Genomic DNA, 17,652 nt, shown 5'->3' with positions numbered 1-17,652 from the left:
CCGACCAGAAGCGACTGACATCAACCAAGAGAATATCTCTTGCATCAACATATCATGTGCATAGCGTAGTACTTGAAAAATAACATTTTAGCGTTAATCAACTGAATGGTTTAGCGCAGATACAGAATGAGTTTCAAACCCGAAAGTAACACAGTTGCATTTACAGAACGAGCAGAGTTTCGAAGGCAGTTAATCGCAAGGTTGCAAGTAATCAAAGTTTGATAAATGTGGCCTTTACTCATTTCATAGGCTCATACGTTTACAAAAATGGTCTTCCAATCCAACTACTGCCAAGATCAGTGGGCCCCATTCGCGACCTCTGTAACCACATCAGTAGTGGCCGCTATCTTGACCCTTGTTACTGTGCCAGGTAACTTACTCATCTGCTGGGCTGTGATATGGAACCCAACCGGAGAGCTGAAAACTTCATTCAATTATTTGGTACTGAACCTCGCCATTTCAGACCTCATCATAGGAACGATCACAGATCCAATCTTCGTTGACTTCCACGTCAAAGAAGCCCTCAAGGTAGACGAACTCTTGAATGTTCAATGGGTGGTCCACGTGTCGTATTTTTTTACTTCGACGGTCTCGGTCCTCAGCATAGTAGCATTAGCGGTCAACAGATACCAAGTGGTTAGGTCATACCGCTTAAATCGTGCACAGCATTCCGTAAGTCGCACAATCAAGGTATCTGTTTCTCTGTGGATTCTCTCTCTTGGTCTTCCCCTTCTCTATCTCGTTGTTGGTTTCTTCAGACTGGCTTTCATCTTTGCTAACGCTGCAGTTATTGTCACTTCGATCGTTCTTGTTTTCGTTTACTTCCGTGTGTGTCACTTCCTCAAACGGCACAGGAAGACTTCCGCACAAGTTCAGAGCAACGAGCTCGAACGAGAAAAACAACAGCAACGCGAGCAGAAGGCAACAAACTCTCTTCTTATGATAGCAGTTGCATTTATTTTGTGTTCTTTCCCATCTTGTGTAATGGTCTATATCATTAACTTATGTCACACATGCAACTGCGTTCTAATCCACTGGCTCCGAGACTTGCAGTTCTTGTTCATTCTGATCAACTCTGCTTCCAATCAGTTTCTTTACGCTTTTCGCATGCGCCCGTTTAAGAGGGCTTTTATGACCATACCAGCAATAGCATGGCTGGTGAACAAATTCGGAAAAGAAGAGCTAAGCTTAAACTATCCGACACCACAGCAATCTCAATCAGACAATACACCATCTCTGGAACTGAAATAACATGCTCCCCAGCTATGGAAAGAGAGAGCAAGCACGGGGTCAAAGTCCGTCAGGAAAACTTCAATACACAAGTATAGATGTTTCGTGAGCTCGATCAACAACATGAAACCCTGATTAGAGGATAATTCGTAAAAAGAACGCACTTCTGTTGCTTTGGTCCCATAGTTAAATGTTTTGTGTTGACAGCTGATCAAAGAGAAAGCTGTCAGCAGCAGCCTGCAGTTTATAGAAACGACTTTTAACCGCTCCTCAAGTATCACCATGTTGAACAAATTTTAAAAAGCTTTGTAACAGTATAGAAAGAAGGAAAGGTCACGTTTGTCCTTCATGTACAAAAAGCTCTTGGGTTTAAGTGATATCAAAATCTGTAAGATTTTGTAAACCTCAGCGATATTACTAGTACATGGATTAGCCATAAGTTTATGCAAGTTCAAGGCTATTGAAAGAAAGTAGTGTTTCAGTTCTCTTTTCCCATAACAAGGCTTGAGAATGTAATCAGTTCCTAGTACCTGTAATGCCTCATATTAATGTTCTTGGCGAATTTAAGAACTATCTTAGTTCATAATTTCAGCAACAACTTGTAAATAAGTATGGATAGTTGGACATGTATGTAACATTTCTTTCACATTTTGTAAACGGTGTGTTGGCTGGCTACCTAACTCTTACCAGTGACGATAATGATAATGATGAGAGACCAAATAACGAACGATATCTTTAGTTTGATGGAAACGCAAAATGCTTGTAAAACTTCCACTTTTATAAACATGAAATCACTGAGTCATAGGCTTACCATAAACAATAGAATCGTAGTGGTTGGGTCGCTCTAAGTACCATCAAAGAGCAGAACAGAAATAGTGACGAAAAAGCAGTTGTACTCTGTTGGCGACGACTGGTCTCCCCTCCAATCCCTCGTGAAAACCGTGTTATCCCTCCTAAAATTCTCCGACTCCACCTCTAACCCCAATAGATAAATAATGACTTATCCTTTAATGTCAATTTCTCATCGCTGAAGGTCGCCTTCCCCATCGTAGACATGCGCAGAAGCCGGGAAAACTTAAGAAAGGGCAATCATGTTAATATTTTAGATCGCTATCGTGGCGTCAAATCTCACATCTTTTCCCCAGCACCAGTCATAGCCTAGATGCTGGTTAAGCTTGTTTTCTTTAAAACTGGAAAAATCCTTAATTAAGGCATGTGTCTAAAATTATTGAGAAAAAGCTGGTAGATAAAAAAGGCCTTTTTTAAAGGTGTAACCAAACTCATCAATGGGATAGAATGACACCAACAAGGAAACTCTGAAAATTTTTAACTCAGGCGAAACCCACTGTTATTCTTAGCTACAGGAAATCGTAGAAACAAATAACTTTATTTTGCCAAAGGGAAATGTGTAGATGGCTTATGCCATGATTCATAAGAAACAGTAAAAAATCATTGGCGGTATCCACCTGCCTGAGTCAGACTTCCTTTGTTAAATTGTTTCTCATCTGATAAACATCCGCCTTTGTCACTAGTTATTATTAAAAGAAAACCTCATCAAATTTACAAGTTCAATTTCAAACGTGGAAAAACGTCTCGATACACTTTTCGTTGATTTAATTTTTATTATACGCCCACATTGAAAATTCGGCTCTAGATATCAATAACTAAGTTATATTTAAACAAGTTGTGACTTTCTATAGAAATGTGCCTCTACCTGCGATCGCTCTTTTCAAATCGGTCCGCATTTTTTCATATATTGACAAGGACAGATATATTAAGCTTTTTGCTTTTTGTTTGTTTGTATTTATTTTTTAATATATTCCTACCAGGTTTGTTTGATGTCATCTTATTCAATTTTATATGAACTATTCCGTTCCCTTTTGCTGTGCTGTATTCAGGTCTATTGATATTGATTAGGAAAATCGTGTGAAATGCATCGGTTATGTCAGAAAATTACTTTTGGCTGGTGTGTGTCATCTTGTGTAAAGGAATAGTTCAGTGAAATGCCATATAAGGGTTTTAGCACTTTAGTGCAAACACCTGCTGACAAAAAATCAACTGAAAAAATTGTGGTCAAAAATCGCTAGATTCTTTATGATTCTACGAGGAAGAAAACATCACCAACATCCTCAACTAGTCCTGTATCGAGGTGAGCGCTTGATATTTGTGCCTACTTTGTATGAAGTGTTACTAAATTTATGAAACTTCCTAGCTGGTCCCAGATGTTTTGCGAAAGAGCGACTTCTTCCTACTCTCCCGCATAATTGATACCAACAAACTACTAAGCAATAAGAATAAAATAAAAAAAAAATCTATTTCTTATGGTCTCTAATGATGCCAATTGAGCATTAAGGAGAATATAAAAATATTAAATCTCCCCCGAGGCATCTTTGCATTGAATCTGTGACAGTTATGCACCAAGACGACAGACAGAATTTCCTAAAATTGTAAACAAAAGTTGTCCTTCCGACAACCTGGGACGGTTGTTGTGAATATCAGTTATTTGGAAATGCAAGCATAGCCCCAATAACATCCTGTGTTCTTGAAGCTAACAATCGGAGCTCAGCAAATCAGTCGAGCTGTGCTCAACATGTTTCGTATCGTCGATTTTATTCGTATTTAATGTGATACGAGACTTCTGGAGAAAACTTGTAGTCCAACTTACCCTATAATAAACTTCGAGCCATTCGATTAAACACAAAGGAAGTCTACAGGTACGTAAATTACGCCACTGATATATTTTTATTTTCTTTATGATTCTCCTCTTTTTTTTTGTTTTGTTTTTTTGGTTTGTTTTGTTTTGTCCAAAATAGTCTTAATTCTCGAATTACGAAGAGTTTTTCTTTTTAATCACTTCTCCTGCTTAAAACGTAAAATTTCTTTTTCTATGCAATTCTTTCTCCAAATTACACAAAAATTAGATAAAAAACGTAAAGAAGAATCGAATTTGCAGATTTTCATCTCGACCTTCGACAACAAAGCGATTCAATTCTGATGAAAATTAGGACGCAGTATTGACCGAGCCCAAAGTATTTTTCTGCTTTTGTACTGGCTCGAGACGAAGTCCAGTTCCATATAAACGCAGTGAGCAAACACGCCGATACCACCAGTCTGTATCGAACAGGCTCGGTTTATAAAGGAATTATTAGATTATAACCATATATGACGGAAAGATTGTGCAGATGAATTTGAAAATGTATTTACGAAATTATCCTTGTTACAATTCAATTTGTGCAAAAACTTCTCAAAAACTATTTTTTGAGAAGTTTCAAAGATACTTGGGAAATCCATACTCTTGAAAAGCAAACAATTACCTATTCGCAATTAAGAATTTTAACTCTCAAAATCTAATAATGCGTCATTGGCCCATTAATTAGATGCTGCCACAACTGTCCCTATTTGTTTCTGATATCTCGCTGCTTCCGATCTCATTCGATCTTGTCAGAAGATTATGTGCCTTAAAAAATATTTTTTTCTTTTTTCCCCGATTCACGCGACAAAGCCGCATCAGCGAGCCGTGGACTTGCAATCATAATTATGACCTATAATTACTCCTGCAAATTATATCACATATTTCTCTCGCCAGAAGAGACCAAAATGACAGGTTGTATGCATAATGTAGGCAACAGATATTTGAACCTTTTAATTACTTTGTCTAGTTCCAATCCCTTTCTTCCAAACAGTTTTCGCCGGAAGAAAGGCATTCACACATAGGTAAGGACAACATTGTAGTTCAAATATATGTGATCATTTGCATTCATCTCAGTTCAGGTAACTTGAAAACAGCTAATGTCCCGTGACTTCGACGTGTATAAAATCGATTAGAAAATCAAATGAAGACATGATCAATGCAGGTAAACTATAATTAAAGGAAGTTCAGAAAAGAAGCCTGAAAAAAAAATTTAGGCCTCGACGCAGTTCAAGCCCGTGCATTGCATCACTTTTACACTTGTATAGCTTGACTTACCAAAGTACCTATCATATCTGAACTGGGGAAACGTCCGCGATAAAAGGTAAACATTTGTAATTTTGGCGTTATTTGATACATCTCTTCGCCACTTCACAAGCTCGTTTGACAAGGACTGTATGGAGACAGAATCTCAGTGACGTCCATATCACAGCCCAGCAGATGAGTAAGTTACCTGGCACAGTAACAAGGGTCAAGATAGCGGCCACTACTGATGTGGTTACAGAGGTCGCGAATGGGGCCCACTGATCTTGGCAGTAGTTGGATTGGAAGACCATTTTTGTAAACGTATGAGCCTATGAAATGAGTAAAGGCCACATTTATCAAACTTTGATTACTTGCAACCTTGCGATTAACTGCCTTCGAAACTCTGCTCGTTCTGTAAATGCAACTGTGTTACTTTCGGGTTTGAAACTCATTCTGTATCTGCGCTAAACCATTCAGTTGATTAACGCTAAAATGTTATTTTTCAAGTACTACGCTATGCACATGAGTGTTGTCCAATACTCCTGAATCAAAGCGACTCATAAGGCGTGGTAGTCGAGTCCTGAAATGCAACTTATTACTGGGACCGTGACTTAAAATATATAGTTAGAGAGGTAGGAGAAGAGTACCCTGAACGATTTCTCGAATCGTGAATGAGAGTTATTACTCGTACTTGAGTGGTTGAATGCATCACATTAATGGGACAACATCATATCCTATGGTACTCACAGTAAGATTTCGAATAGGTGTATAACCTACCACCAATATACGGATCATGAACATTTTCCTTGCAACCATCCATCTCTCACGTGTTCATGTATTTTTTGAAATCCATCATGAGTCTCTTTAGTCAAATGGAACTCGCTACAAGTCACAGAGACTGTTTTAAATTCATTACTTTCCTCTACTGGAGTGCGAGAGTGATCAAGTAGTGCTTGATTGAAGTGACAGTAGGAACGTACAATTCTTCTCTCTGTGTACCTATAGAACGACACATACTCATTTTGCCTCTTTGTTTGTTTTGCTGCGCGAGTTGTGGAATGTTTTTGAAAATATGAAAAAGTCAGAACGTGTAAATCTTCGCTGCCTGTGCTTGAAGAACAACACATACAGATACTGGCCTTTTTTTCCGTGCGATTTATCAAGAGTTGTTCTTTCTTTTTTCCTGTGCGAGTTATCAGTGGAATATTGTTCTCAGTATGAAGAAGTGTACCTGTGGTTCTAGAACGACGCATGCACACTTTTGCCTCTTGATTGTCTCACTGCGTGAGTTCTGGAGTTGTTTTAATAAAGTGGAGGGAAGTGTTGTTCTTCACTGCCGCTAGTTACAAAACGATGCATATAGATATTAGCCTCTTTGCTTATTTTGATGTGCGAGATATTGAATGTTTTCAAAACGTGAAGATCGAAAGATTCCACAAAATCTTCAGAGTTCCGTTCTCCTACCTCTCTCACGATATATTTGAAGTTCAACCAATAAGATGCCCTCCATAACCCGACCACGAGTCATAACTCCCATTCATGATTCGTACGAATCGAACGATTCAACAAACTATTTCATTAAGAAAGTAATGCCATATTACTAGTGCCTACATGCACGAAGCCATATCACGACAAGGCGAGTATGCCACTGTTCCTTACACGAAACCGGGAAGCAGTCATGACACCACGACACAAGACTGGATTGTTGAAGACTCACTAGCGTATCGAGGGCCAATTTTGTGGAACTTAGCGAATGAAAATACCTTTACTCTTAATCCTAACAAACTCACAAAACAACTCATGAGTAAAGACTATTTCAGGGATTTCAGCTTCGACAGCTTATCTGAATCTACCTCTCGAAACAGACAAATTGACAACGCTTATTTCTAAATATGTAATGATAAAATTTGATTTATTCTTACATCATGATTTTCGGTTTATGTTTATATCTTTAATTTGATCGTAATGATAATAACATTTTATTTACAATTACTTCTTAGGTTTATTGTATAAGTAGTAAGTATTTGGTTTTTTTCATTTTGATCGCACTATAATGAAAACGACCCCAAAAGCTTTTATCTTTAGTTCTTGCCGTGTATAAATAAGGCTTTTTTCCTGTTCTGTTCGTTTGGGGTGCCTTTCTCCTACCTCTCTCATGATGTGTTATACGGATAATGGTGCATTTATCGCATCAGACGGCATTCTCGAGTCGTATCAGTTACTGAATATTGGACATATGTAGAGTCGCGATGCGTCTAATTAGTTTCGTGGATAATAAGGGAAATACCACTCACCGACAGAGAGAGTTTAAGGTGACTGCTGTAGAACTTCGCCGATCACATATATGAAAGTTCTTTTCATCTGCACCCCTCTTCAGGCATGGTTTAGAAATGTCAAAATAAGATTTCCGCGAGCAATTTAAGAGATTTCAAGTGCTGATAATTACAAGGAAGTGAAATACCGCAAAACTACAAAAGTAGCACCATATCAGTTCGGGCTAAAGATGATTTTTTTTTGAATAAAGCGGCGTCACGATTAGCATGGAAAAACATGAAAACAAACTATTTCGCCCAGAGGGATCGGGAAAATTTTTTTGCTAGAGGATCATATTGGCGAGCGTATTGTAGAGCTCAAAACACGGAAATATCTGTTAAAGATAAATTCTGCCAAGGAAAAATTGCTTTATATGATTTCGAACTAATGATATCAACTGATGGCTCGGCGTAAGTTTCAAAAGTTCTGTATTCTCTATCTTCGCACTACGTGATCGATGTCAAGACTGTTTCGAATTGACACGTGTTTCCAACTCTTGCACTCTCTCTTTCGGAAAAACTATTTCCCTCAGAGGAATCGGGGAAAATTTTTTCGTTAAAGGATCATATTGGCGGGTATATTGTAGACCTCAAAACACGGAAATATCTGTTACAGATAAATTCTGCCACGGAAAAATTGCTTCATATGATTTCGAACTAATAATATCAACTAATGGCTCGGTGTAAGTTTCGGAAGTTCTGTATTCTCCATCTTCTCGCTATGTGATCGATGTCAAGGCCATGTTTCGAATTGACGTGTGTTTCGAATTCTTGCACTCCCTCTTCCGGAGAATCTGGTGATTGTTGAAAATTTCCATTTTACCTCATTTTATCGTTAATATTTAATTAATTTTACGCTTAATATTCAATATCTTCCGGTTTTCTCCGAAAATTTCTAGAAGTTCAAACACACCCAGAAGGCAGCTAACTCGCCCCCAAGCAATAAAAGATTGAAAGATTCATCATTTTGATTGGTTCTCGTGGTCATGCATATTGCTTCTCTTTTCGAATTTTTTCTTTGAAAATACCTGCAAAATATGTTTAGGCCATTTAAACCTTTTTATCTTTAATTGTTCCAGTTTTCCTCGACGGCGTTTTTCATTCTTTAATATCCTTTACCGACATAAACTTAAGAAATATTTTTATGTACACATATCGTTAAAACCTTTAAGGATGTTTCGAAGGGTCTGGGGTTTATTCAAAAGTCATAAGTACAAAAGTGATGTCACAAATTATCCCACGGAACTTTAACTTCTAAATACTGGTGATCTCAATTTCTTGAATGCACAATCATTAAAAGAAAACTATCGAACCCAGCCATCATACAGCATGTTCTCCCTGATGCTCTTTCTTCAGCTTTCTGTGCTAAATCCATGTGGAAATATTTTAATCGTTCTCACTATCTCAGAAATTTCTAGATTATTCCTTGCGGATCTCAATGTCCTTTGACTTTAGTTTGTTCGTTTGTTTGTTCTTCAAATACGCGTTCAGTTTTCAAGGGTTCGAAAATGAACTCAACCACACGCCGTAATCTTTTATCGAACAAATTGAAAACATTTAGTATAAGCAAGAGGTTATATGGGCTACCCTCATTTTCGTAGCGCACAGGACAAAAAATAGGACTCATTGACAGCTACAGAATTACACGATTTTCTCCTCTGTCTCAGCAAGTCAGCAACGTTATTTTTACCATTGCTGTTACTCAAATTTGGAACCACTTAGAACTCTTACCTACAACAACCTGAAACAACTTTGAGGACAAATCATAATAAGCAGTGTGTTTTGTTTATCTGTGAAGACTAATCATCAGAACTAAATTCTGTTTATCTGAGTTCCAGACGTGACAGGAAAAAGCTTTTTGATTTTCTCACGCCGAGCAGTCAGTCACTCGCGATGAAACGATATCCTAGACTAAATTGGCTCGTATTCAAATATATAAAGGCTGATAGTTTCTAAAGAAACTGTTTGGGGCTGCGTCGGTGGGGGTAACGAAATAATTTGAAAATATTCGCTCTGACGAAGGGCTAACGCTCGAAACGTCAGCTTTTATAATCGTAACGGTGGCCAATTTACCATTTCAACTTTGTTGATATATTCAAATTATTTCGTATTCAAATACCTTGCTTGTTCAAACCAGCCCGTGTTATCCTAAAGGAAAATTCATTACTTGACGAAGGAATTCCGCATTAAATTGCACGCGAAAATCGATATCGCACGACTCGCGAAGCGAATCGTGCGATATCGGTTTTCAAGTGCAGTTTAACGCGGAATTCATTAGTCACTAATGGATTTTCCTTGAATCGCATAATTGAATAAAAACAAGAAAAAGAAAAAGAAAACAGCATTACTTATAGTTGTTATGTATACGTAAATGCGAAACGATATCACTTAGCCTCGTTTTAACTCACAATTCCACGCTAAATACCTTGCTTCGTTAACTAATCAGGATGGGAGATCTTAGTCAATGATGCGATTCTATGTTAAACCTTATTTCAGATACACCGTTGTAAAGTTTGCTGTCTGCCTAGTTAGAATTGTAAAATTATACGTTGTAACGTATAATCTAGAGGAGACATTCGAGATCTATTACAAAAGGCAGATAGGAAGCTCTATTGAATCGTCATTTTATAATTGATATTTAGCTGTTTCTTATTTGACTTTTTTATATTTTTATTAACTAGTTCTGTAAGATTTTTTACATAAATAGGAGACCCTTGATATAGGGTCAACCTCTGGGTTTCCTTTTTCTTAATAATTATGTATTTATATGTTGTTCTGAAATAAAGTATTGTACAAGGCACGCTCCGCTGACTCCTATTGCCCGCTAAGCAAAATTATTACGCAGAAAAAAGAGAAAAAATACAACCTCAGAAACTGAACTGTCCATTATCCTGGAATAAAAATTCGGAAAGGTTTAAAAATGTGTTTGTAAATAGGCTAGTTTTTAAATATAATATTTACATTATCATTTGTCTAGCTCTTTTTAATGATTCTTAGATTATCTTTTGCATATTTTTTGCGTGACTCTTTTTAATATTGTAACTTGAGATATGTACTTTTATCTTGAGAGAATAAACATTATTATTATTATTATTATTATTAACATTTTCGTTCGACAGACTCTGAGGGCGATTTTCCTTGTATGTGCATGCTAAGATGTATAAAAAGTGAATCTTCAGTACGCACTTGGGCTTTGATCAGTGTGTAGGGCTTTGATCAGTGTGTAGGGCTTTGATCAGTGTGTAGGGCTTTGCTCAGTGTGTAGGGCTTTGATCAGTGTGTAGGGCTTTGATCAGTGTGTAGGGCTTTGATCAGTGTGTAGGGCTTTGATCGGTGTGTAGGGCTTTGATCAATGTGTAGGGCTTTGATCAGTGTGTAGGGCTTTGATCAGTGTGTAGGGCTTTGATCAGTGTGTAGGGCTTTGATCAGTGTGTAGGGCTTTGATCAGTGTGTAGGGCTTTGATCAGTGTGTAGGGCTTTGATCAGTGTGTAGGGCTTTGATCAGTGTGTAGGGGTTTGATCAGTGTGCAAGGCTTTGATCAGTGTGCAGGGCTTTGATCAGTGTGTAGGGCTTTGATCAGTGTGTAGGGCTTTGATCAGTGTGTAGGGCTTTGATCAGTGTGTAGGGCTTTAATCAGTATTTGAGTTGATGATAACATAGTAAATGACAGTTTACGAACTATTCTCTGAAAGTGTTTCACCTCAGCTACTATGTTTCTGCTGTCAGAGCCTTTGCGTACAGCCCATAGCTTCAAACAAATTTAACAATTTGTTTTCCTAAAATTATTTCATTATACCAGGAAAGGACTTTTGTCTAAAGGTGCATATTCACCAGGTTTACCCTTCATTTGAAAGTACGAAACGACATTCTCCAGAGGAATAGTAAACATGCGCGTTTATTCGTCTCCCAAGCTCAAAATCTACCATCTCTCTTAATGTATCAACTCACACGAGGCTTGTACGACACAAGAAAATGCTATAGCTTAGCTCGCTAACGAGTTCTCTGATCAGTAGGCACTTAGTTGGTAGAGCAATCCAACATGATGTTTCATGCTCGTTTAAAAATGGTTGACATCTTTCTTTATGTGACAACCGGGCTCAAAATTTGACGTCGCTCTAAATCTATGACTTTCTCCGGTCCATCATTGTACCTGCTGTCGCTTTACGTGCCGCGTTCCAGCTGCGTCCTTGAAACTTTTCATGAAAAAGCTCTTACAACGCTGCAATTAATTTTAACTGCGTGCGAACAAATAATGTTCCGGAAGCAATCTTATCTTGGACTATATTCTTCACTGTTTTCCACTCATGTACAGTTTTTTGAAAGACATCTGAAAACCCAAACCGAGAATTGTAGGTGATTTCAGGTTCTTAGGGTCGAGAAAAAAAAAAAAAACACTGATGTCGAGTGCCAAGGGAGGTGATCTTTTATAAAGGTGTATCCCAAATTGTGTCGACAAATTATCATGCGAAATCAAATCATGCAATCATACTTGAAATAAGTAGGAATCCATTGGTCATGGCATTTGTTTTACTTGCTTTGGATTACTAGAGAAAAAGTATCATCTTAATCTTTAACCATGAGCTATTTTTGAAATCACTGATACATCTTACTTTATTTCATTAGCTTAATGTTTGACCGCGACTCAGGCCACAAAACGTTCTTAGAGGATGTATTTGAAATCGAGGCAAGGATGATTCCTGGGGGAAACTGGAGACCAGCCTCTGCACCTTGGACGAATGTGGTAAGTCTGTGATAATCTCAATGCCTGTTGAAGCCCTAAATGTAATAACTTCCCTAAATGTAATTAAGTCCTAAATGTAAGTCCATAATATAAGTACATAATAAAGTCCTAACTGTACTAAGCCTCAAATGCAATAAGTTAACTGTTCTTGCGCATTTACATTGAGATGTTAAAGCGACAACTTTTGCACCAGAGAATCCTCTGACCAAAACTAATGGCGTATTGCGGGCTCGCTCGCTGATTTTAATCGGTTTTTTTTTTTGTTTGAGACGTAGGCCGAGAAGCATGTACTAAAACCAGGAACACCGGAACACCCCGGAACACCGAATTTGACGGTGTAAAAAAATAAAATGTAGATGTAATTTGTTTACCCACGTAACACGAAAGAGCTTAGAAGCTAGAAGCAGGCGCTAAATATATAGTTTCTTAATGTTTCTTATCTTATTTCTTTGTGGTATAAATAAATGTTGTTGTTGTTCCGGTGTTCCGGGTTGTTCCGGTGTTCCTGGTTTTAGTACATGCCGAGAAGCATTGGCAACAAACCTTCATATTGATGTGCTTTCGGCATCAAATCGACAGATCCCAAAAACAATAGAACGCTGACCAATCCGGCCATCTTGACCTAACAGGCTTGGTGAAGAAATTTTATATTTTTGGCAAGTAATTTTTCACGGAAAAAATGCGTTTTCTTTTTAGTAATTACGGATAACGGAAAATATTTTCTTTGTTTCACGTATCGCCACTGGCATATCATTCACAGTTCCCGGCTTTTAACTTTTTACAATCACAAGTCACGGCAATTAAAAACAGCCAATCACGTTTCACGGAAAACCCCCACATTTACATTTAGGCATGGAGACGAGACGGACGAGACAAAATTATTTGTCTAATCATTTACTAATGCACAAAAACCTGCGACTAGTTGTTAAAGAATCATAGCATGAAAACTGAAGATTCTTAACCTTGGGATCCTAAAGAAAGTTATGAGAAGAGAAATCCGAATTTGCGGAAGCATTGTAGCAGTTGTAAATGAACAATGTAGTTAATTTGATATTACCCCCAGTGTTGTTTACCTATTCAGACTGGGAACAATCTAAGACGTAGGAAAGAACTGAAGCAGAAACTGTTTCCAAACAGAATTTACATAAAATTCAACATTTCCTATATTGAAGGATACAACCCGTTAATCGACAGCAGATAAAGGCGTATTCTTTGCATTTTCTTCTCAATACATAGGACATTAAGTGACCAGAAGGAAACACACATGATTCGCTGCAACTCTGAGTTTCGTGCGTTAAGCACTCATCAGGCAGATTTTATTTTGAATATATAATCAGTTGAAATTATATATTCTATTGAGTGTGTATGACAATTTCAGCGTGAGAAAATCAGTCAAAATTGAAAGAAACAACGGTAAACGACTTCGAGTTAAGACAGATTTTACTTTGACTTTGTCAATGAAGGATTTGATATAAAGCAAAAATATCTCGCTCTAATAAGAATCAAGAATGATTTATTTATTTATTTTGAGAATCGAGAAAGAGAGTCAGCTGTGATTGCAGCACAATACACCCAAGAGGGTCGATTAAACTTTTTTTTTGTTTTGACTCTCTTCTGCCCTTTCTGCGACTTCGTAAGTCATTGTATGTGAGAAGTGCAGAGGCGTATTTAGTTAAGTTTAAAACAGAAGCATAAAGTATTTGAATAAGCTTTGCGTTTGAAAAGTCTCCAGTTTTTCTTTTCCCTTCTTTTAATTCCTTTTACAGATTTCTATAAATTTTCTTTTACTTATCTTGCAACAGCGGTTGATTCTTGATGTTTTCGATGAAAATTTTGCGCGGGGAATTTGTGCGTGGCTGGCCAGTGGCTCGTTTCTCGAAAGTGCCGGTAACTTAATGGGCCCGAAGCCATGTTTTAAAATACAAAGATTTAAAGGGTAGGAAAGCAGGTTCTGGCAACCAAACCAGTCCTTTTTGTTTCTGTAGCGAAAAGTTTTATTGTGTCATTTTCAATATTTTTGAAATCCCCATCTTGAATGAAAACAGAACAACTTTACGGGTCCGTTAAGTTACTTTCGAGAAACGGGGCCCAGATTGATCCACTCGCACATGCCCAAAGTTTGACCGCTGGTTTCAGTGATTGTACAGTTATGCTGTACAGTCAGTGGCACCTACCGCGCTAGCTTCGTCTAATCTCAGTCAACACCAGGCTTTACACTTACGACTGCAATTACAAAGAAGAAGAATTGCAATGGGACATTCGTCATCCCTTCTCGCCGCAAATAAGCTGATGTCTACGTCTAAAACAAACTGAACATCTATTAGCTTATCACCATCGTTGACTATGCCTTTGTCGGCTTCAATTTGCAATTCTGGCTCCGTTTCGTTCGTTCAGCAGCCATGTGTAATCCTTTAGCTATATCTGCAGTCATATACGTGTCGCCACGATCGTCGACGATACTATCAGGTCCACTTTTTGCGTCAATGTCATCCTGATAATCAACAGTATCATCCATTTCAAAATCCTACTCCATATGCATTTTATTTGCATAATCCTCGGAAGCTTCTCCTTCTTCACCACCGTCCTTGTGATCCGTATATTGTTCCAAGTTGATAAAGTGTTCGCCGTGGTTCTTAGCAAAATGTCTAAGGTACACGGTAGCTGTTGAAACACTTGCTGAAGAACTGAATACATGCTGCCCACCAACTCCAAGAGTGGACATTATTTGGAGGATGATGTTGTACAGGTTTGCTGGTGCATACATTGTTATCTGATCCCCATAGGTTCCATCTCTAGCCATATGAGTTAAATGGTCGTCCCAGCAAGCGAACTAATCATTCCTCAAATGCTCCAAAAGAGGGAGGCCGTCGCTATCGCCTGGATTACTTTCTAAGTGCACTAAAATTTCCTTCCTCATGGTTTTAGCGCGACTTACTCTCAATAAGGTTGTCCCTCAGAGAGAAAGCCAGCATCCCCGCACCAGATCATTTCGTCCTTTCAAATTCCACAACCACTACTTTGTTCACCTCTGATGATTTTAACATTCGACGCCCCTCGTAATATGGTGCCTTATTACCATGGTCTTCTCTTACTGATATCCTTTCGCTGGCACTCCAGTTTCGCACAGCAGCTGAACGCATTCAACAAAGTCTAGCAGGGCTTCAGCGACGTCGTCTGCTAGAGAAGAGGGTTTCCTATTCCCTTCAGAGTTTTCACGATCTTTATAGGCCACACACCTATCCAACAATAATGCTAGTGTAGTGGCCGCCTTTACCGATTAATAAAGGGACGCAAGAAAACTGTAGTGAAGCAACCACAAGTCTAACAAAATCAGGCTGGTCCGTTTATTTAAGGCTTGATAGACGATAACTTAATAAACACGAACTAAAGATTAACAACAGTTCGATCGAAATTCAACCATACTGACCGTCAAAAACTGTTAGGTTCCAACACAAAACACGAGCATGTTCCTCCTTAAATTCTAGCTACATAAAGATTTTTGTCACGGTCCTAAAGCGGTTCAGAGTCCACGTGCGAATCCAAAATACCCGCATAAAGAGATCACGTGACGTAACAAAACTAAAGCTGAGAAGGCGTTACAGCTAGCAATGCTGAAACCGTAACTGCTAAAAAATTAAATCTTCTGTTAAATCAAAGCAGGTATTAGCGTACTACATTCGATGTAGATCTCAAAGAAAACTGTCGTGGTCCTTTAAATTCCTAATGACATGTCCCCAGGGCATATTATTAATAGATGCTAATGACTTTGCATAGCAAGTAGAAAGATACTGATTGATATCAGCGAGGCCGCAATGTGACATGAATACTGGTCAGAGGTTTTTTTTGGCGCAACAGCTGTTACTTTTTTGTGTGAGATCTCTTGGACTGTCAAACGTTTATCAGCTAAATAGCGTAAAAAAGGTCGATTTTTTTCCCGTTTCACAGCATGGTGATAAGATTGACGAGAAAGAAAAGATAAAATGTCCAGAGGGATGGGAGTGGACTAGAAACTGGCAGGTCGATGACAATAGAGCTGTAGACGGCGAAGGTATCGTTCCGACTGAAATTTTTTATTACTTTTAACACTTGTGTACACTTTTAAAATCCTATAGCAATTACAAATTGAGAATCGAACGACAAGACCAAGACCGGTCATTTTAAACGTAAACACTCTGATGCACTCCTCCTCCTGAACAACGCTGTCCCTAAGGAACAGCACTATGCTCAAGTTTTTTTTTTTTTAACAACAAAAGGCATCTACAATTTTGTTCATTAAAAAATACCTGTTATCTCTTGGCCACTCTGCCCACTTGACGAACACAGGGCTAAATTACGATGCCAATTATAGTGCTTTGCAAATGGTTCTACTGTATGTACTGATCTGGCCGGACAGGTTTGTTCAATGTCAAAACAACGCAGTTTATGACCAAAGGAAATTGCAAACGGATTCAAGAAGGCTAATTTGTTTTCAACATGACTGCATTTGCAACATACGTGACGCATAAGTTAGTCAGTTGATATCTTTGCTTTACTTTAGGATGGGAGTATTCCGTTGATGTATCATACGGAGTGTATGGTGCCATTCAGAAGGCTTACCATTTGGTGAGGAGAAGGCGATGGGTCAGGGAGAGATTATTGAAGGATCCAAAGGCTGTTATCAAACAGGTAGGTCAAAAACTACTGTGTCTTGATCTGAGTTACAGTAATTAGGCTGTGCTCGTGTATGGAATATATAGAATCTCGTAAGCTTTGAAATCAAGCTAAGCAGTCACCGTTAGCAAAAAAGTTAATTTGGTAAGCCTTACATTTAGATTAGAAGGTTGCATCCAATTTTCAAAACTTGGCGAGACTAACTTTTTCGGTTTTTGAGAATCTCCATGAAAACCATCAATATGGGTATTTTCCAGCTTTAGGTCTTGTTTTCAGTCAGAAAAATTAAGGGTTTCTCAGTTCCACATGCTAAATGAGATTTATCAGGAATGCTGAGAGAAATTTCGCGGGAGGGTTGTTGGCTTTAAAGGCTGCTATTGGATACTGGTGCATGGTAATTATAACATGCTTCCACATGACAAACGCACTTTTTCTTTTTTTAGAAAGAGCTTGAAGAGTTCGAAAAGGAAGGATGGGAATATGCTCCAATTTTTACGGCCAAATTCCACCACAAAGAAAGGAAGATTGATTTCGTCAGGCGTCGGCGATGGCACCGAAGAATGGTTTCAAAGGGGGGAAAGGACGCCAAAGTGTCCATGCCTCCTGTGTGTCTTCTCGAGCTTGAGGACGAGGTGAGAATCTGGAGCTGTGTGAGTGCGATCGTATTTTTCATTGATGACTAAGATCAAAATCCAGAGAAAGCTTAATCTATAAACTAAGCAACCAAATCAAAGTAGGGGTAAGATTCATAAAGGGCTGATGAAGATCAAAAATACGCCTAAAT

General features: G+C 38.3%; 2 protein-coding genes across 2 annotated transcripts in view; both read left to right on the top strand.

Moving 5' to 3' along the window:
* LOC148742013 (myoferlin-like) overlaps positions 1-17,652 on the top strand; it is a 64,030-nt gene that overhangs the window by 30,250 nt on the left and 16,128 nt on the right. Inside the window, exons 32-35 of the mRNA XM_088753392.1 lie at positions 12,101-12,218; positions 16,164-16,266; positions 16,756-16,883; positions 17,312-17,500. Coding sequence (XP_088609518.1) covers positions 12,101-12,218; positions 16,164-16,266; positions 16,756-16,883; positions 17,312-17,500 — 538 coding nt within the window. The remainder of the gene's footprint in view (positions 1-12,100; positions 12,219-16,163; positions 16,267-16,755; positions 16,884-17,311; positions 17,501-17,652) is intronic.
* LOC148742014 (adenosine receptor A2a-like) lies at positions 125-1,957 on the top strand. Its single transcript, XM_088753673.1, has one exon. The coding sequence runs from the start codon at positions 268-270 to the stop codon at positions 1,249-1,251; it is 984 nt and encodes a 327-aa protein (XP_088609799.1). The 5' UTR covers positions 125-267; the 3' UTR covers positions 1,252-1,957.

This window comes from Stylophora pistillata, chromosome 1 (genome assembly GCF_964205215.1).
Source record: "Stylophora pistillata chromosome 1, jaStyPist1.2, whole genome shotgun sequence".
In the NCBI taxonomy this organism is placed as follows: domain Eukaryota; kingdom Metazoa; phylum Cnidaria; class Anthozoa; order Scleractinia; family Pocilloporidae; genus Stylophora; species Stylophora pistillata.
This window is presented reverse-complemented; position numbering and strand designations above follow the sequence as displayed.

Excerpts from the sequence above, each read along its gene's own strand:
- LOC148742014 (XM_088753673.1), top strand. The coding sequence starts at position 268 with ATGGTCTTCCAATCCAACTACTGCCAAGATCAGTGGGCCCCATTCGCG.